The sequence below is a fragment of the Sinocyclocheilus grahami genome, unplaced genomic scaffold (genome assembly GCF_001515645.1).
Source record: "Sinocyclocheilus grahami isolate Dianchi unplaced genomic scaffold, SAMN03320097.WGS_v1.1 scaffold274.1, whole genome shotgun sequence".
NCBI lineage: Eukaryota > Metazoa > Chordata > Actinopteri > Cypriniformes > Cyprinidae > Sinocyclocheilus > Sinocyclocheilus grahami.
In genome coordinates, this window is record NW_015505453.1 from 200,917 (window position 1) to 222,435 (window position 21,519).

The window sequence follows — 21,519 nt, forward strand, 5'->3', positions numbered from 1 at the left end:
CCTGTACTGATCCAACCATCAGATCCACAGCCATCAGAAAGTGTAACACTAGGAAACTCACAGGTGTGAAGAGTGTTTATGATGTGACATAATCAGACTTATTTGTTTGTATGTGGAATATTAAGCTATGCTGATGTTCATAGGACATGAGGGTCAGCAGTCTTGGATTTCGTCTGAAAAGAGCCAGTTCTGCTAACACAAAGAAACCGGCCCGTTACTGTGCTGGATGCTTCTCTGTCATTGGAGACCCAACGAGACCAGAGAAATGAAATCTGTTGAATGAATAATCCTAAATATGAATATCTTTTAGTTTCTGTTGGATTTTTTAAAAATCTGTTTATGCAACTACATTTTAGTATACTATTCTAGACGGTCACATCTTAAAATGTTGCACGACTGCACTTTTTAAAAATGAAATATTCAAAAACATTTCAGTAAAATTTGTGTAAATGCAGGACTGTTTTTCTTTAAAAATATGGTTATGTGTTTGTTCTAGAAATGCCAGTCACCTACTGACTTTTGTTATAGCTTTGAGCTTTTTTTCTTCTCATGCATGCAGTAAACTTGCTATTTGAGGATTTCCTAAACAAAGAAATGATAGTTCAGAATGATAACATGGATTTGAAGTAATGTCTAGGTGGCTGTTTCATAGACGTGTCATTATAACCGCAAGGTGTTATTATCGTGTTAAGGAGCTTCAGATTTGACCATAGTCAATTATTCGTATTTCCCACTCTATCATTTATGGCTTTGCTACCCGTGGGAGTAAAATAGGATATAGGCACATAGGATCAGAATATGGAATCATAGAGGCTAGTGTCAGAGAAACAGCTGAGTTTTTATATATAAAATCTTAGCTAGTGCATCTTTAGTTTTATTTATTTCTAACCTGCACAGTAATCATGTAGTCTATAGATGGTGTAAATTACAAGTGAAGAGAAACAAATGAAAATCAAGTTTTTTGCAAAGATTAATAAAATATATCATTCCAGCTTGCTTTCTTCTGGAGCACCAGGAGCATTAGAACCTGATAGAAAACATCAAAACATGTTTAATCTTCATTGTTAATGTTAAACCTATTATTCACAATACAATCAGATATTTTAAGAACTATATCCTGTAGATGGAAAGAGTACCTTCAGTCTGTGGACTGCTTTGTGGTCCAGATGTGGAAGGTGCGGGATCAGTTCGTCCCTCAGGGACTGAAGAACCACCGGGGAACCTGCAGTATAGAAGAACATTGTGATTATCTGAGAGATTGGTCTGGGATCACAGAAACTGAATCTAGGGAGGCTTTCTAAGAAGTTAAGACTTTTGAGGAACAAGGAAGAAGATTGAGTCAGGACTTCTGCTGTCTTGTCCTTTAATAAGCAGATTGAAAACAAGCCTTACGTTGAGGAGTAGAATCTGCTTTCCTCTCCATCCAGGATTCCGTGATATGTTCCGATCTCCATCTCCAGCTTCATCTTATTGTTGAGTAAGGTTTCATAGTCACGGCGCTGCTGCTCGATGTCCCCGCGGACGTCGCTGAGTTCAGCCTCCAGCTTTCCGATAACAGAGCCCAGATTTTGGAGCTCAATGCCATGCCAGTGCTTGGTGTCGTTGAGAGCATTCTCCAGGCCTCGTTTCTGGAGGGATCATGCATAGTTCAGTCTAGGGTATTGAATACTGTTGTGCTTTATGATCTTTGCTTTGAGAAGGTTGTCCTACCAGAGCTCTAATGGATTCGGTTTCAGCCTGCATACTCTGAATCTTGCACCCAGCATCATTGCACTGAGTCTTCAGACTCTCAAGCTCCTCTTCCTCTGGACTCAGCTTACTCTTCACACTGTCAGCTTGCTGCACATTCACAAATATGCAATATAAAAAATATAATTATTGTGAAATATTATTATTCAAGGTAACAGTTTTCTATTTTCATATATGTGACCCTGGACCACGAAACCAGTCTTAAGTGTCAATTTTTCAAAAATGTTTCAGATTTATACACTGAATAAATAAGCTTTCCATTGATGTATGGTTTGTTAGGATAGGACAATATTTGGCCAAGATACAACTATTTGAAAATCTGGAATCTGAGGGTGCAAAAAAAATCTAAATATTGCAAAAATCGCTTTTAAATTTGTCCAAATGAAGTTCTTAGCAATGCATATTACTAATCAAAAATTAAGTTTTGATATATTTACAGATACAATATCTTCATGGAGCATGATCTTTACTTAGTATCCTAATGATTTTTGGCATAAAAGAAAAATCTATAATTTTGACCCATACAATGTATTTTTGGCTATTGCTACAAATATACCCCAGCGACTTAAGACTGGTTTTGTGGTCCACGGTCACATATTTCAAAATGTAATTTATTCCTGATGGTAAAAACGGGATTTTCAGCTGTCAATACTCCAGTCTTTAGTGTCACATAATCCATCAGAAACCATTCTAATATGTAGATTTGGTGTTCAAGAAAAAGATTAATAAATTATGTAACCCTGTATTAGTTCACTGTTAGTTCCTGATATACCTAATGCATTAAATGACCTTTAAGTCTTTTCAAAGTATTTTATGTGAGATGAAAGAAACTACAGAATGAAAACAGTCAGTTATACAGTTTGGTGGTCATTGTGCAAAAATATTTGGCCACAGGATGACACATTCAGAATCAAGAATCGCAGAGCACTGTGTGATAAAATAGTCTATATAGGCTTATGTTCAATGGTTTACCTTGCACTCAAGGTAGGCATCAGTCTCAGCACGGTTCTTCTCAATGACTTTCTCCCAGTGGGAGCGGATAAAATCTAGAATCTGGTCCAGGCTGGTCTCAGTGGGAGCATCCAGCTCATCAACCTCATGGCCGGATATCTGCTTATAGAGCACTCTAACATCCTGAAGAAGAGCAAAAGAAGATGCTAATTTACCACTGAAACATCTCTCTCGCGAAGAGGGTACTGGTGTTGAACTGGTCTTATCTCACCTCAATGTGATTTTGCTCCAGATTCATCAGCTCATTCTTCATGCTCTCAGTTTCATTCTCCAGGTCCATCCTGCTCAGGTTTGCATCATCAATGACTTTGTACAGAGAGTTAATTTCCTCTTCCACTGCTTTACGGAACGGCTGCTCATTCTCATACCTACACAATTATGCATAGAAACACACTATAGACCATTTGATGGAAATCTGCTGATGCATATAAAAGCTAGTGATATGATTAAAATCTGTTGCTCTATTTTAATCACACTCACACCTGTCTTTAAAGTCCTCTGCATTGGCTTGAACATTCTCAGTCTGGAGCATAAGTCGAGCATTGTCCAGGATAGCCTCACTGACCTGAGAGAAGTAAATGTGAGTATCTTTTTATTTCAAATATATATATATATATATAAATGAAGAATTATATTAAATTATTAAACCTTATTATATATTAAACCCCTTCTAATCTAAAATATATATTAATTGTATATATTCATAATAAATAAATGCATTAAATTTCAAATAATTTTAGAAAACTTTATAATTATTTAATATATTCAATATATTAAACCATACATCTTACTAATTAAAAGAAAGAAAATAAAAAGTGCTAATGGGATACGAAAAGAAAACTAAATTGAAAATATATTCTATTTGTTGAATTTATGTTTAAATAAAAAATTGTCAGTGAGGTCAGAAAAGTGAGCTTAATTTAGGATATTTTTCTATATTTATGATATATTTAGATTTGTGTTTTATCTTGAATGAATCTTTTAATTTGAAGGGGGAAAAAAAAGTTTAATGGATGTAAAAAATATTTCACTAGAAAAAAATATACTGTATATATTTTTGCTGTGTTTTGCTGTGCTTGATGTATTAATCCAACCCTGTCAAACATCCTCCTACCTGCATATAAACATCCTCCCAGTCTTGTTTCAGGCCAGTCCATGTCCCGGCGCTGATGGCTTTACGATCCAAGCAGTGTCTGATCTGTTCCTCCAGCTGTTGGTTGAGTTGCTCCAGAGCGTGAACTTTATCGCGGTACTCCAGGAGGCATGTATTGAGGCTGTCGAAGCCAAACAGGTGGCCTCGATCTCCGGGCAGGGTCACCACAGGAACACTGGTGCATCTAAGGCCCTGCAGAAACACACTGCTGATGCCCAGAGCTCTGCGGGACACGCGTGTACCCAGGCTGCTGGTTCCTCCGGTGGGAGCCATGCCTACAAACACTCCCCGAGGCGCAGAGGTGCCTGCTGCACTCATGCGGCCCACACAACCAGGCCGCTCGGAAGCAGCCTGGCCCAGGAAAGAGGATCGGCGTCGTGGCAGAGGCATTCCTGTACTGATGCTTTTTAAGTGACAGGCCACTATCAGTCCATAGACATGACCACAATGCAAGCGCAAATATCCACTGACCTCCCCTCAGCTAAACAGCAACAGCTAAGAGCGCATGCCTCTTTATGGTGGCCTGGCCTTCTGGAAAGTAGTCTCTTTGTTTTTAGTACTATTGTGACAGAGACCTGGTGATGCTGGTCACTGCTCTTTGTTCATCACCATTAGGCAGTTTTCGGCTGCCTCAGCACAGTGGTCTTCTCAGGAAAGCTCTATGTATATCCCATATGACTATGTTTGACAATGACAGTGTGGAAATTAAACTATCATCACAATGAACCAAGAGAGCACTTTTGTGTGTGTGTGTGTGTGCATGTGTGTGTTGCACATAAGAGTGTTTGAGAGAAATACAGAATGTTATGTTACCAGCAGTAAACATGAACAAATACAGAAAGAAAGAGTTAATTGTTTCACAAGACGATTTTGCATTTGATAAGTGTTCTTCACCGCATCTTCCTGTTTGTCAGTGGAAGATGTTTTTAACTGTCCTGAAAACAGAGAAGTCAGAATTTGTTTCTCATGAGTAAGTGATAAGATTATTCATCTGTATCTCTTTTTTTAATCACAGGTACAAAAAAGTGCATTTATTTGATCAATGAGGCTATAAACAGCATGTGGTTGACTGTTTGTTGGTTGACCCACAGCGACCTACCTTGAGAAAGTAAACATAGCAACATTACGCTTACTCAAGCTCCTCAAGTCTTTTTTCTTTTTACAATTCGCTAAGTGTGAAAATGAAAAGTTTAAACACTGTTGTAGCAGTGGCATGGCGGGTAGATGTGTGTGTTTGTCTCCTTATATATTCAACAATTTGTGCTCGAAGCTGATTGGCAGAGAGACATTCCATAAGAGTTGATTGGACTGAATTACTTATTATTACTTACTACTGAAATACAATTGGTAGGCTTACTACTATTTCTTAAAGACATAAATTTACAGTAGTAGAGAATGCTAGTAGCATTCAGTCCAGCAGACTTTTCACATTTTCAGACGTTTTGTATCACAGGCTGTCCCATCTGTGCATTTGTGGTAGGGATTTTTCAATAACTCTTTCCGCACGTTAACATCGATATGCCAGTAGGTGGAGACAGTGAATAAGTCATGAATGAGTCATTCATTCAAATGATTCGTTAAATCCCTGATTCGTTCAAGAACAGACTGGCTGTGTTCGAAATGGCATACTTACTTACTGCCCAGTACACAGTGCATACTGCGTGTGGGAAACAGTATACAATAAGCAATAAATGTTTCAGAGTAGTATGCTTAAGTGCTGTCACATGACAAACACTGAACATTAATTCAGCACAGCTGTCAAGGCTGTTACCTCAGAAACAATTGAGCTAACTAAGTGCCGATATATTAAAAAGTGATATATTCTAGTTACACTAAGTGCAAATAATGATCAATTCTGTTTACACTAAAATAGCAGCATTTTCTTTAGCGACAGGAGTGTAAATAGTAGTTAGGTGGCAGATATTTATACCTCAATACTGTAGTACACCGGAGCATTGTCCAGGAGTTAATGTAAATAGCCTCTGCCAACAAATTGGTCTATTTGTCCTTAGAGTAATACACTCCATTTCTTTTTAGAGCTACTTAACAGTGGAATTGAATTTTGTTTGCATAATTGAAATATTTTTATTTATACATTTTATTTATATATTATATTGCTGCAATATTATTATTATTTAATATCTTTGAAAGAATCTGTACTGTTTAAAGCGCTATAAAGATAAAGGTGACGTCATTTGATGATCAGAAACGTGCTGTAGAGATTAAAGTACAATTTATGTCCTACTAACGATACTGTTTAGATACACAGCGATAGATTGTAGTTTACATGTATATGTATATACGTACAAATACAAGTGTTACATTTATAATTACTATTCCCCACCTCCAGTTCACTCACGCGTTTGAAGATGAAATGTCACATGGAGCACATTGCGTTCTGGGAAACAGTATCCCATGCAGCGTCTTCAGATGCATACATCAAATTTCAGCCAATGTAGCAGGTAATCCGGGCATTCCATGCATACAGAACATTCACATACTATTCACAGTATACACACAGCATACTGCAATATAGTATGGTAGTATGCCATTCCGAACAGCTTCTGTACTGATTTCAGTGTATTTGAGTTATATTTAGCAGATTCTGGAGAATATAGTAGGTCATCCGTGTATAACATGCATACAGAAAATTTGCATACTATGCACAGCATACATACTGGATACTGCAGAAATAGTAAGAGTAGTATGATAGTATGGCATTTCGAACACAGCCACTGTTTTTAGTGAGTCATTGAATCAGTCACTTAACCGATTCGTTCATAGCATTGATTAATTCAGGAATGTGTAGTGCTGCGTCCCAATTCACCTACTTATACTACGCCTTAAAAGAATGTACTCTTTTTGTGAAGAATAGGAAGAACATGCTTTTGAGAGTATAGCAGAATAAGCTTCGGGACCATGGGTCGTGGAAGCGGGGCCCGGGGCCCGGGCCCGGGTTACTTTTGAGGTCTGGTATATGACAAAGGCTACAAAAATACATAGGCTATAGGCTCATATGCATGCACAATTAATCTTTAAAAGATTGCGATCTCGATTAAAACATGCAATCTTATTCCTAACTGATGATTCCACTATGTCTATTTAACTTTTGAAATGACAGTCACACAGGAATATTTAAACCTGCTTTCGCGGAGCCACTGATCCAGAGAGAGCAGCTCATCATGTAGGCTAGGCTACATTTCTGTGTTGCAAACATTAAATAATAATGAAAGTATTGGGATAAAAGTTTAGTCCGGTGTTCTGTCGATTTGTGCTACCCTGTCAGATCTTGCTACCTCCCATTAAAAAAGTGGATAGTACAATTTGACAACGAAAAATGCTACCTGTAAAATTATGGTTTATTAATGTCTACACCTACCCCAACCCTAAACCTACCCTTACAGTAATGCAAATACAGTAATTATGTAATATTATATTCGTAGCTGCGGCTTGAAGGGATACAGCAACAGGAAACCAACAATAAATATTTTTTTCTACCTATTAGATTGTGTTTTATTAAAGTCTACACCTACTCCAACCATAAACCTATCCTTACAGTAATGCAGATACATTAAATATTGTTATTCAGCGTAGGAAAAAGGACGCAATATTGATGTGTGCATGCGCAGTAAACCCTGGTAGGACAATCTGACGAGTAGGATAAAATGTCAGGACACCTGACATAAACTCTGATGTTGCGCAGCCGCGATCAAACTGAGTAAATGACGTTTGGAACTATGTTGCACTTCAAATATAGATTTTGTTACATTATGCCAGTAGGTGGCGACCAGTGACTGTTAAAATGTATTTGATGTCTGTATCATTCATGTAAGAGATTTGTTAAAAAACTGGACGAAACAAGTCTTCATTCAATGATTTTGTCATAATGAATTCATTTAAAGTAGCCTAATAAATATTTTTAAATAGCCTCATTTATTACATTAAATATAATATTTTGTCAAAAACTGTTGTGAGTAAATTAGCCTACATATTATTTTGTTTGGTTGTCGTATGTTTTGTTTTCAGAATCAGGTGATCTATGAACCGTGATCTATATTCTAAAAATCAGTTATCCAGAATCATAGCTTAAAAATATATAAGCCCCCCCCCTCTAATTTGGTTCATTCCGTGATCCATGTTTGGGACACACTACTTTGTTATAATTACATCTTTAATGGACAGTTCTGTTGCTTAGTTGCTTATTTACATGCATCCTGTCTCCAGCAACATCAGCCATTACAGTGTGCATGGATCTGCACTTCCACCAGAAATAGTAAACAATCCGGGTATCTTTGAGATACTTTTTTCAACATACAATGCTTTGGGACACACTAACTCAAATTTTGAATACTATAGGACTGATAGTATGCAAATTGGGACACAGCAGGTGTCTTAATAAGTGAGTCATTGAATCATTCATTAAACCGATTCAAACAATGATTCACTTAATTAGCAACGACTTGACTGTGGTTGCTTTTTTTGGAATTATGTTCATTGGGGGAGCAAAAACAAATTAACTGGCGATATTGTATCTAAAGCAAGTATCTCAATATGAACTTATTAAACTGTTACATTACAGTATCACACTTGCAGTTGTATTAACACTGTAAGCCATTCTAGGATGCTTTAATCTCTTAGTGTGATGAGATAGTAATATTATTTTGTCAGATTATGAAGATGTGAACAAAAACACAGACATTTCAGTATGTAACCCAGAATCAATTTTTGTTTCACATTTGTTTCTCATAGCAGAAAGCTCTTAAAATATGTTGTTCCAAGGGGCCTTTTGAACTACTAAGGTACAGTTTGATGTACTTTTTGTCTTCCAGCCAAGTTTGTCACCAAAGTTCTGCTGGTTATATCTCTATACTCTTATATTTTAAACCAAGGCGGATTAACCTAACCTATGAGTTTGTCTCTTTTAATAAACCTCCAGTATCAAAATAATCAGTAATGGAATAAAACCTCTTCCTCCTCTAAATAACCCTGGCAGAAGTGCAGTGTACATTTCATACTGTTATGACATTCAAAGAAATTTAAAAAAGTGTTACATCTTTCCACTGAACCAGAGACAATTCCTCATCTGATAGGAAAACAACAGTGTGATTTCCCCTTATGTTTCCCTGTTATTTATTGTTTAGGCCAGGGGATTTTGTAAATTACATTGCTATTCTTGTCTGATTCTGAGTCTATGCATTCTAATCTAGTATTGAATGATTTTATTTATTTTTTAATTTTTTTAAAGAGCACATTCTTTAAAACAATTGAGTTGTCTTTACAATACAATTTCTTGTCAAATGATGCTAGTCAATTTTTCTATCATGAGTTCGCAAAATGAATGAAGGTATGCTTCACCTGCCATCAGAACAGGCACAAACCTATCAGTAGAGTCTGCCCTTGAGACTTTCAAGACCAAGCAGATGTCTGTTAGATTCCACTTTTTATTAATGTTACTGATACCAAGCAAGCATTGACCTTATGCAAGAGATCTGTGATAACAGAATTACGTAAAGGCAAAATTCATAGAAAATTGTCTAGTGTGTTTCTAATCTAAGGTTTTTTTAGCTTTGTTTTCCTTTGTCTACTAGCAACAAGGCACATGTTTCTGTGTGTGTGTGTTGTGTGTGATTCCTTTAGGCTGAAAATACACGGGGCAACTTTTTGAGCAATGTTGCCATCAACGGGCAACCAGGTGAGAGACACAGGGCACAGGACTGATCTAAAGTATCCAGATAGAAATCTGTTACCCATTCTCAATGGGAAAGTGCCAAAGCAACATTGCTCAAAAAAGTTGTGCCTTGGTGTCTGATGTTTTCTCTGTAAAAATATGGTGTTTATGATAACTAGTGTTTTAAAATCTGTTCAGATTTTCAATTGATTTCAGATCTAAATTCAATCTAAATTCATTTGTTTTCCGTTCAAAATTTGTGGTGTAGTCCAGCCTTAAAGAGTTAGTTTACTAATTACTCACCCTCATGCGGTTCCAAACCCATAAGACCTTCGTTCATCCTCGGAACACAATTTAAAATATTTTTGTTGAAATCCGAGAGCTTTCTGACGCTCCATAGAGAGCAAAGCAACTGAAATGTTACCAGACCCAGAAAGGTAGTAAGGACATCAGTAAAATAGTCCATGTGACATCAGGGGTTCAAACATAATTTTACGAAGCTATGAGAATATTTTTTGTGTTTGTGAAAAAAAAAAAAAAAAAAATTAATATATATATATATATAAAAAGAAAACGACTTTATTCAACAATTCTTCTCCTCCAAGTGACAGTCTTCCACCATTTTCGAGAGTACCACAACGCATGCGCATGCATTCCTCTGTTTGTAAACAAGGTGCAGCACATGCATGTTCTGCATCAGCAGCAGCACACGCATACGCCGTGGCACTCTTGGCGTAAAAACATAAAAGTTAGTGTTCTAGGACTCCACACAACAATAAATAAATGAATTTGGTAAAGATAGTATCTTTGAAGATTGGGTGGTAATTTTTTATGGTAAAAAAGCTCAAAACTTTAAAATAGCTTGTAAATTATTTATGTAGTATTTAAGTATATAATATTTATTATTGTATTTATATATTTGAATTAGCTTTTATTTTTACATTTTCAGTTTAATTTTTGTTTTTAGTTTAAAGTAATTTTTATGTGTCATTTTTTCTTCAACCATGGTCTTCAACCATTTATAAGTACTTCATCTAATATATATATTTTATTTTATTTCACTTATATTTTAATTTACAGAAGTTATTTTGCAATAGTTTTCATTTTAGTTAACAATAACAACACTGATGCATTTTTGTGGAACATTATGCTGTAAAGCAACATTTATAATGTCACTTTCCTTTGCTTATTCACTTAGGGGATTGGCTCAAAATGTTCTGTGGTTCCACAAGTGAAGACAGCAGATTTTAAAAAGCGTATGTGTTTGGAAAACCTGTTTGAAAACAAAAAATTTTTTTTGGGGGGGGGGGGGGGATTTCTGTTTGGTGACCCTACATGTTCAGAAAGTCTTAAGTAATTCAAAATAGATTAAATTCATTTCAAAATTCTGATGGGGAGTTTTCAGAATGTAAGGTAAATGTGCATGACACGTTTGGAAAAAAAAGGGGTGATATTCATCATTCAGCTTTTACTGAAATACAACATTTAGATTGAAGACCCATCCTAGTAGGAAAATGTGCCTGCAGGTCAGAATATTTTGAGATTTAACTGACAACCGACGCCATACCTCTCCAATGAGACAAGTTACAGCTTATTCTTTCTCTGTGGAGTGTCTCTTTTTGCACTGCCCTCCCTCCCTTCAGTGTATTTAAAGAGCAAGCATTAATGTCTCGCCCCCTGCTTGCACTCTCAGCTCGATTCAGACTCGGATCCTTCAGTGCTCATCCATAGCTGTTCACCATGGCTTTGTCTATTTCCTTGGCCTCTTCCAGGATGTCTGGGGGATATGGAGGGTTTGGTGCAAGTGGTGGAGCAAGACTGGGTCTGGGGCTCGGGCGTAGCTCTGGCTTAGGTGGAGGTCTTGGGCTGGGAGGAGGACTGGGCTTTGGAGCTGGTGGAGGTCTCGGCTTTGGCCTTGCTGGTGGTGCAGGAGCTGGTGCAGTATTGGCACTGGGTGGTGGTGGTGGTGGCGGTGGTGCACTGGTTGCCAGTCCTGCATTCGCAATGGGTCGTGCCGTTGCTGCAGGAGGACTCGGTGGAAGCGCCACGCTCGCTGCCGGACCAGCATCAGGTGGTTCTGTGGCCCCGATACTTTCCAGAGCGGCTGAGAAGCACACACTGTCTGGGCTGAATGACCGCTTTTCCACGTACATGGCCAAAGTACGGGTGCTACAGCAGGAGAACGCAGCTCTGGAGGCCAAGCTGTCCCATCTGACTGGGGGGACGGATGTGTCCCAAGAGTCATCTGTGACTGCCACGGTGGAGTATGAGGCCCAGCTGAGTGAATATCGCAGCACATTGGAAACTCTCACTATCGACACTGTTAAACTGGAGATTGAGCTGGACAATGTTCGTGGAACTGCCCATGAACTGAAGGCTAAGTGAGTGTTTCCTTTTTTAATGACATTAAAAAAGCATTATATTTTATGATACAATTATAAAAAAGCTTTTTAATGTTATTTAAACATTTAAAATGACACAACATATTGTCAATAATAACATTTTTATTTTCTCTAAGGCTTGACTTTGAACAAGGAGTGAAGTTTCAGCTTGAGTCTGACATTGCTGCCATGAAAAAGGTGAGAAGGATGACATTCAATCACACAATGTATATCGAAACTGATCTGTTATTGACTTAAAATTGAATTTGTTGTTCGTAGACAACTAAAACTTTGACCACACGTCTGTATCCTTTTTTAGGACATAGAATTGGCCTCTGACCTAAGAATTGACTTGGATGCCGAATACTCCAGCCTGAAAAATGAACTGGACTTTGTCAACCAAACACAAGAGGAGGTACAAATTAAAGATATGTGTTGAATAAAATCTGAAATGCATGCATGGAGTAATCAAGATAATGTAAATATTTTTATTTTAAAAATCAAATGTATTCATATATATAGTGTCACACAACATAGTGTCACACAACAGAGTTATAAAAGTCACTTTTGATCAATTTAATGCATCCTCTGTGAATAAAAGTATTAATTTCTTTAAAAAAAAACAGTAGTCTATGAATAAAATGTATTGTATTGTGTACACTTAATATGCCATACTAATTTGTTGCATCTGTCACTGTAGGAACTGTCATCTTTGCAATCTAAACTGGGCACAACAACAATGGACACTTCAGTCTCAATGATTGAAGTAGACACTGGGAAGTCCTTTGACATCTCTGCAGCTCTCAACAAGATACGAATGGAATATGAGAAATCTGTGCAGCAACACAGAGAGGAGGCTGAGGCGTATTACAAACTCAAGGTATGCACACAGGAAGTGCTCGCATTGTCTAAATGTTTGATCATTTTGGCATTCCAACTAATAGATCTTATTCTATCTACTTGTGAATCTAGATGGATGAGATTCAGACGACCAATGCCAAAAACACAGAGGCTGTGTCATCAACTAAAGCTGAGATCACAGCAGCCAGGAAAGAGATGCAGACGCTGAATTTAGAGCTCCAAGGGCTTGTAGCCGCAGTAAGTGTTTGACTTTTTAAATGATGCGCTTTGAGATACAACAGATGTGTGATGTTGGGTCAAAGTCAGACACTTTTGACAGAGATGAAATTATGTTTTTAGCGGTGTTCAGATGGTAAAGGTGCTCAACAGTAGCAGTTCCCTTGAGAGACAGTGTTCGTCAGCAGTGTGAAACGCTTCACTGCAGGTTCTCAGCATATAATAAACATCTCTTGAATAAATCACAGCTGTCTGGGACAGGAAGCAGATGACATAGGAAGTGGTTTATTGATCTCAGCCGTTTCATATTGGCTGCAAAAGCCCCAATGCCACAAGAGAAGCTGAGCTGCTGCAAAAGAAACAATTTCCCAGACAACTCAAACGTTTCAAGAGTATTCTGACATCATTTACAATAACTTCAGTGTCTGAAAATAAGAGATATCAAAATGCTGAAGAATTAGGTGGAGTTTTTTGGTACTTTTAATGAAGCTGTATGGTAAAGTTGTAAAAGTATTCTTGGAAAAAATAATGAAACCATTCTAGACTAAATTAAAAACATTAGTCTTTGAAACACAGCATACCCTGACCCCCATCTATGGAGAATATTTGTTTTGGAGTCGTCCAAAAGGAGAAAAACAATGCGTTGTTACAGGTCAGGAGATCGTTGTTTATGTTTTCAGAACATGACTCTGGAGCAGAGTTTAGCAGAGGCCCAGGCCCAGTCCAGTGTGGGTGTTGCTGAATACCAGGCACAGATCGCTAGCCTCACATCAGCCATAGAGGTGGCTAAAGCAGACCTCCACAAACAGATCCTGGCCTATCAAGAGCTGCTGGACATCAAACTCGCCCTGGACGTTGAAATCTCCACCTACAGAAAATTGCTGGAAGGAGATGACTTCAAGTAACTATGCCATAATCATATGGGTAGTTCACATATAACTTGATTAATTTAACACCAGGAATTTAGGTTAAAATATACATAAATTTACAATACAAGGGAAAGTGTCTATTTTAGGTCAGTTCCAAGTTCCAATTGGTTAGATTTTTTGGGAAATGAAAGGGATTTCTATATTTTATCCATTCAACATCCCAACAAAGCGATCTGATTGGCCAGCTATCTAGTGTGTTGTGATTGGCCGAATACCTCAAGCGTGTGACGGAAATGTTACTTGTTACTCGCGTTTGAATCATCAGTGGCAAATTCTTTAAATATGAAAACGTACTTACAGACTGTGAGTCAGAACAGCCGGCATTGTAGTCTACTCTCCCAGGATCAGGAAACAGTCCTCCATAATATGCGCTGCACACATCTGAATATTTGGGTTGAACTGTTCTGGAACAGTGTTGTAAATACAACCTAACCACTGATTTGATCGTGTCCTCTTTTGGAAGGCCAAACAAAGTATTTTCGCTTTCGCAACGAAACACACAGCGTCTTCACAACATGGCGGCGGCAGCAACAATAAAGTTACACCTTCTTTCTTTGCGTGAACATTTGGGCGGCGTTATGCAAATCTTCCCACACAGTGACGTAGACATGTGGGGACGTGTTTGAACGAGGCATTTTAGGATGGCGTGGACCAGTCTTAACTTTTATAAAGAATATCTCTTTGGGTTTGAGACTTTTAGTCTTTGCAACTTTAGGGATCTTATCTATTCACAAACAGCTGTAACACTCCGAAGAGAAAGCAAAACTTGAAATCGCATCATATGACCAGATGCGAACAGTAGTGAAGTATTTTTACTTTACTCAAGTCATTTTAAAAAGTATCTGTAGTTTATCAGAGTGTTTTTCTTTGGAAAACTTTGACTTCACTACATTCCAAAGCATAATATCATACTTTTTTACTGCACTTAACTTCATAAATAAAAGTTGTTGTTTGTTTTACCTTTAATACTTAAGAATATTAAGTAATATTAAGTATTATGGGGAAGTCGTGGCCTAATGGTTAGAGAAGGTTGCGAGTTCGAGTCTCAAGTCCGGCAGGAATTGTAGGTGTGGGGAGTGAATGTACAGGTCTCCCACCTTCAATACCACGACTGAGTTGCCCTTGAGCATGACACCGAACCCCCAACTGCAGCATAAATGGCTGCCCACTGCTCCGGGTGTGTGTTCACGGTGTGTGTGTGTGTGTTCACTGCTGTGTGTGTGCACTTAGGATGGGTTAAACGCAGAGCACTAATTCCTAGTATGGGTAACTTTACTTGAGTAAATGTAAGAAAATAATAGATTAATACTTACTAATGTAATTAAGTATTCAATTATATTTAATATGAAACATAGTGCAGTAAAAATTACAATATTATGCTTTGAAATGTTGTGAAGTAAAATTTTCTAAAGAAAAAGACTCTCTGATAAAGTACAGACACTTGAAAAGTACTTTTAAAGCAGAGTAAAAATACTTCACTACTGGCCGCCTCTGCATATGACCCCTTTCATTTTTCTACCTATTAGATTGTGTTTTATTAACGTTTACACCTACCCCAACCCAAAACCTACCCCTTACAATAATGCAAAAACAGTAATTATGGTTGAGAAAAATTACGCTATATTGATGTGCGCACACTCAGTAGTTTTTGCTGTATCCCTTAAACATTAGCTAAGCAATGTCGGCTTTTGTGATTGGCCATAATACCTGAAGACTGCAGCCAATGGAAATGCTTCTCTGTCGGTACGCGTCCTACTCCTTCCAGAATAGATTGTGAAAGCAGACTGCTTCAGGTAAATTATCTAGGATGAACCGTGATTTTTGCCGAAAATCTGTATGTCTTACTTTAACAGATGCTATAACAGAATAACACACAATAGACCCATAAGTTATGTGAAAACGGTAGCCTATCATAATCTACCACGCTTTCACAAGCACGCACACAGTAATCAAAATAGGCCTACACGCAAGATATGCAAAAAATATACAAGTTAATATTAAGTGACTTATATTTTAGGAACACTGTTATCTGATTTTGCTGTATTTCCTCAACTAATATATTTCCACACAAAGTCACAGCCGAGCTGCTGCATCTCCATGCAAACACAGCTGGTGTTTCATTTATGAATGAATCTACGTTTTTGAACGAATCTAGTGAGTCACTGATTCAATGACCCATTCATAAAGACAGTGGGCGAATTCCAAATGGCTTTTTTGCGCCCTTGAAGGGCACTTCGGGAAGGGGACGCCATTTGTAGGGACGTTCCAAACGAAAGTGAACAACTGAATCCCTTCACGAAGGGACCTTCCAGAAGTCCATTAGCGAAGGGAACAGCAAAGTCTTCCGTTTGGAATTCGCCCAGTCACTTGCTTCATTCCTGAATGAATCAGCCGTTTAAATGAATCGAATGAGTGATTCAGTGACAAAGACAGTGACAGTGCCACCACCAACTGGTGGTTTTAGTTTCATTTTAAAAGTATCATTCAGTTATTAAAATAATTCAGTGTTTACAGATTCACAACATAATCTCATAACAAGGATATTATGAATGTAAATGCATTCATGCCACCTCTGAGCCTCCTTAAACAGTCTGTAAATATATCTAAATGCCACATTTGTGTTCTTCTGTGCACCGCTGTAGTGCAAAGATGAATTTTGTTGATACTAATTTCCTTTGATTTGGTAACTTAATCTTCCTGACTTTGTCTTATTATTATAATTCAATTTATAGTTTTAATTAAAAAAATTTAATAGTTTATGAACACAAATTTATGAATTTGACATACAAAATTATACATTTCACAAGGTTAGAAAAAAAGTTTTTTTCAGAAGATGCTCCCAGATTTTTTTAAATTAGGAGCACAAGTACTCATTCTCCCTTTTTTTATTAAATACAAGGGGTCATTAACAATGCTTACATTATCACATGTGCAGATTCCTACACAATGTTAAATGTGATTAATCTTATTATAGATTATAAAGGTTTTTATACATTTGCATTTTATGCATCTGTAAGGCCATCTAAGAAGGGGTTGTCACCCCCCAAAAAGCTAGTGTTCCCCCAGTGAATTATGGCCATTTACACCACTGAGTTTTCCATGTAGCTTAATTATTATAGTTTACAATTACTTTCATAAATAAATTGGAAAGTATTACCCTAACACACTTATAAAACTGCTTGAAATGTCAAGTCAGCTATTATACAGTTTGGGGTGATAAATATAAAGAGATTTGTGCTGTTTGCTGCGATTTTGTTTGACATTTTTTTCATTATTACTTTGTGGCTTTCAGGGTGCCTGAGTTTACAGAGTCGTCCTACACTTTTTCAGGTGAGAGCTGCTTTTGAAAGTTTCAATGTCTTTGACTGAATGGAAACCAAAAGCTTGTGCCAGTTTAACAAATCGAAAGGAAACAGAGCAGTGATGGTATCAAAAGCGTTAGGGACAGTCATCAGGGAGTTTCCTGACTGCTTTGGAAAGCTTTTGTGGTCAGACGGTTGTATCTTATTGAGTGTTTGCTTGGTTACTGTTAATCACAAAACAATTGTAATTATGAGCATACATTGCATGTCTTCAAACCAACAGAATGTGTTTGTTAGTATAGCTATGAGTTAAAATTTTTTATGACGGAGATGACAGAAAGATCTCCTTGCTATCTGAGATAACAGAGAGATAGATGACCAAAGTTTCACTATTCTGTCACCATTTACACACCCTCATGACATTCTTTTCTTCTGTGGGATAGACAAGGAAAGTTTTGGATTCAAGTTTTAAAATTTACATTATTATTATTCACTGATAATCACTGTGACCAGAATCAGATCATAGGTTTAGTGAGAATCAGATCAGTCCGATTTGTTAATGTAACATTTAAACAGGTTTGTGAAATGGATACGCAGCCCCAGTCCTCATTCGCTTTCATTATATTGAACAGATTGGTCAAGATACGCTTTAAAATTTGCTTTTGTGTTCCATGGAAGGAAGGTCGTGTGGATTTTTATCTGTTCCTTTAAATACACCCCACAACTACGAAAATTTGGCCTTGACGTGACAGCAGTTGATCATTCTTGTTTTCCTTTTTTATACACATGATGAAGTGACGCAGTTGTTGACATCTGGATTTTGCTAGTTCTGCTAAAGTGGAAATCTGTGGTTTTTATGGGGAAAACAGTGTGTTAATCCATTAGATTTTGATAAAATATAAATAGCACCATGATGTATTATAATTTTGATTAGGCTTTCCTATTGAATAGTAAAGTCCGGGGGCATCTGCAATTTTCCATTCTGTAGGGAGGGCCCTGCCCCACACCAGCACCCCCCAGGACTCCCCCCATAACCCTGCCCCAAAGGACATACAAACTAGATACATCCTGACAGGCAAGTTTCACTCTAACATGCAAGGGCAGTGTAGGACAGAAACGGCTTCAGGTTTATGAATGTTGTGCATTTGACAGATTATTATTAGTGCTCATGACTTGTCTTTTTCTCTCTCTGTTTATTACTGTGTCTCTCTTTCCATTTATATTTCCCCTTTCTTTTCTTCAAACAGCTGGGCAAATAAAGGTCAAAGAAATTATTACAGGTACAGACGCAATCATTTCAACCATTTGATTTGAAGTGAAATTCTGTTTGTGGGGTTTTTGAAATGCCCTTGCATTCGCCATGTGACTTTGCTGTTTTCATCAGTCATGAACAATGCCAGCATGTGACTTCCCTCATCTTTCCTACACAGAGACATCAGTCATCTCCGATGCAGATGATACTGAATCCTCTTGAATGCTGGGATGCATCCAGTCAATGCATCCTTGATGAATGCAGACCCCCAGCCCAAATGTGAGGAGTCCCCTCCTTGTTTCTCCAATAAAGCTGCATTTTGGATGGAATCTTGTTTCATTTTTTTCTGTAACAGTTTACTGCTAAATTAGGCCTCATTTGCATAAATAAAAATAAAAATTGGTATTAGCACAAAAAAACAACAACTCAAAATCAATGGCAGATTCCTCTTTGGAGTCATCTGAATGAATGAAACTGAACTTGTCAGACTTTTCAAAACTACATATGAGAGATAGGACTGTTTAAGATAAACAGATTTACTAGAAAGAATATAACTTTTAATTGTATGAGAGAGTACAGTTGAGGTGGGGAACGTGTCTGATTTTTCACTGGTTGTGTCTATTAGGTCCCTAAAGGGACATAGCATGTAGCATACATTTACATAACAATACAGAGTAGTGCAAAAATGGCCCTTAAAAGGATAGGGCACACCAAAATAAAATTTTTCTGTCGTTTACTCACCCTAATAAGGCTAATAGTTTAGCTTCAGCTACATCGCGGATATGGACACATTTGGATTTGTGCCTGAGAGAAGTAAGCCCAACTTTACCTTACGTTTCTTTATAAATTAATTTGTTTTGGCATGTTTATTGCTAAGCATATATTATTATATACTGCAAGTATATTTATCCATTAGAATGATATATTTTTAAATTCTTATTCTGTTCTGATACGGTTAAATTGAAAGGATTTGTTGTAAAGTGAGGGGAACTAAAATATCCTATAGTGTTTATAATGTTGGTACATTACAACATTATTAGGCCTGCCGTTATTATTTCTGAAAATGCAACTTATACGAGACGTATCTTTTTTTTATTTTCGTCAAAAAAAAAAAAATGTTATTGTGTTTTTAAAAGCATGCAGCAAACGAAAATATGCGATTAATCTGTTAAAATGTGTTACTGTGGGTTAACACATTTACATTAGTAGGCTATTCTTATGCTTGGCTTCACAGATAGCAACAGAGTCTGGGCCAAATCCGGTTTACATTCACTTCTGGCTTTTTTGTCTTGATTGCAAATGTTTTTTGTTGTTTTTTTATGTAAGATGGATAATTAAAACAAAAATCAGGCGTGTGTATTTATAACATCAATTACTAGGCCTACATTCTTTTTGTCAGAAATGGAAGTATTGTGTGTTTGTAATTTTAATATTTTTATCTATAGACCTATACAGCAAAACTACAGAGCTTCCAGTGGGTTATTTTACGGAGCTGTAAACACGGGAATCTCCGACCGCATGCAATCTTTGATGAACACTCAATTCATACATCAAACTAGGCTTTATGTTATTAAATTGTACATAGGCTATATATCAGATTATTTTATTTACAAGTTGCATGTTTGTGTTTATCCCGTTTTTACCCCGTTGCATCTGAAAATTACTTTCAGAAACATTTTTTTTTTCAAAGCAGCCCCCCCCCCAAAAAAAATGAGCGGCCCCCCCCAAAAATTGTGACTGCCTCCTCACTTTGTGCGCTCTGGCGCCGACCCTGGTGCTAATTTAGTTAGTTACTCCCCAACAGCCACCAGAAGTATATGTGACCTTTGTGTGCTTTTAGTTGGTTCTATGTTTTATAGTAATATACACTTAGTGGTGTATCACTTCTTTAGATACAATGATGCTATAAACTCCTTCAGAAGTCCTTTATAGTTGCTGCCAGACAGTAAGATTTCATGTTTGCTCTATCGAGAAAATTGAGGAAGTCACGCTTTGTGAAATCATGCTACTCACTTTTTTTTCTATTTTAATTTGTCACTTTAACACTGTGATGCCACAGGGCTCATGACACTGTTCAAAACATCATGTGACTTAGAAGGGTATAATGGAAGCGTTGGCATTCAAACAAACAAACCCAAACAGATGTACACCTCAGTTCAACCTTACTGTAGAGCAAAGAGTTAGAAAAACAAAAAGAGTGGGTGACTAAAACTAACCAAGCATGGCAGCTACAGACAAGCTGAAATCTTTCTTTCGTCACTGCATATGTCAAATAATAGTACTAAAATGCAATTTTGGGTTTCTGCAAAGTGTATGAGTGAATTAATAAACCCTCCAACTTAAACAACAGTCATGAGGGGGTATGTGATTATAAGTGCTTTGTTCCTCTATAGCCTTGTGGTCTTAGCATGTCGTGCAAATATTCACCGCAGTATGTTCTCAGTACAAGGTAGTAAATGACAAATGTTTGTCCTCATCTCACGGTGCCACAACCATTACTAGGTGATGCAGTTTTGTCATGCAAACTGGTGTACCAGGAGGGACACCACCTAAATCAAACTGATTTTGACATCAGTTTGCACTGATTTAAAGCAAGACGTGGATTGCATCAGCTTCTAGCTTCTATCAACTTAAACAATGCCTGCATCAGTGATTGAACACTTTCAGGTTAGTGAAATAACCTACAGATAAGGAATCTGTAAAAGTTAGCTCTTTTTAGAAATGTTTAACACTGAAAGGAAGCAGTCTAAAATGAATCACATGCTACCTCCTCAACAGTTTTTCGAGTTTAACCAATCAGGTCTCAAACCACAGTTTGAGGAAGGCCTAAAAACTCAGATAAAGAGATATGTGTGCGTGCATGTGTTTCATTTGACCTGGTCACTGAAAACTAAAAAAAAAAAGAGGAACATTTGGTGGTTGGCTTGCGTAAAGGACACCTAGATGCCACTGGGTTTAATTATTGACGTCAACACCCTTCACCTCTTGTGGCATACA

General features: G+C 37.3%; 2 protein-coding genes across 4 annotated transcripts; one reads left to right on the top strand and one right to left on the bottom strand.

Annotated features, from left to right (window-relative positions):
- Positions 1-846: 846 nt before the first annotated feature.
- Positions 847-4,434, bottom strand: bfsp2 (beaded filament structural protein 2, phakinin). The gene is made up of 8 exons (XM_016291599.1): positions 3,875-4,434; positions 3,243-3,325; positions 2,972-3,128; positions 2,722-2,883; positions 1,711-1,839; positions 1,393-1,628; positions 1,137-1,222; positions 847-1,027 (listed from the first exon to the last, which is right to left on the bottom strand). The coding sequence occupies exons 1-8, from the start codon at positions 4,301-4,303 to the stop codon at positions 984-986; spliced, it is 1,326 nt and encodes a 441-aa protein (XP_016147085.1). The 5' UTR covers positions 4,304-4,434; the 3' UTR covers positions 847-983.
- Positions 4,435-11,262: 6,828 nt separating this feature from the next.
- LOC107599883 (thread biopolymer filament subunit gamma-like) lies at positions 11,263-18,845 on the top strand. Of its 3 annotated transcripts, XM_016291597.1 has the most exons (9): positions 11,263-11,962; positions 12,100-12,160; positions 12,282-12,377; positions 12,663-12,842; positions 12,935-13,060; positions 13,720-13,940; positions 17,261-17,298; positions 18,518-18,550; positions 18,701-18,845. In XM_016291597.1, the coding sequence occupies exons 1-9, from the start codon at positions 11,322-11,324 to the stop codon at positions 18,742-18,744; spliced, it is 1,440 nt and encodes a 479-aa protein (XP_016147083.1). In that variant the 5' UTR covers positions 11,263-11,321; the 3' UTR covers positions 18,745-18,845. The 3 variants fall into 3 exon arrangements, with proteins under 3 accessions (XP_016147083.1, XP_016147081.1, XP_016147082.1); XM_016291595.1 differs by lacking the exons at positions 18,518-18,550; positions 18,701-18,845 and adding an exon at positions 18,259-18,422; XM_016291596.1 differs by lacking the exons at positions 18,518-18,550; positions 18,701-18,845 and adding an exon at positions 18,222-18,339.
- Positions 18,846-21,519: the final 2,674 nt, after the last annotated feature.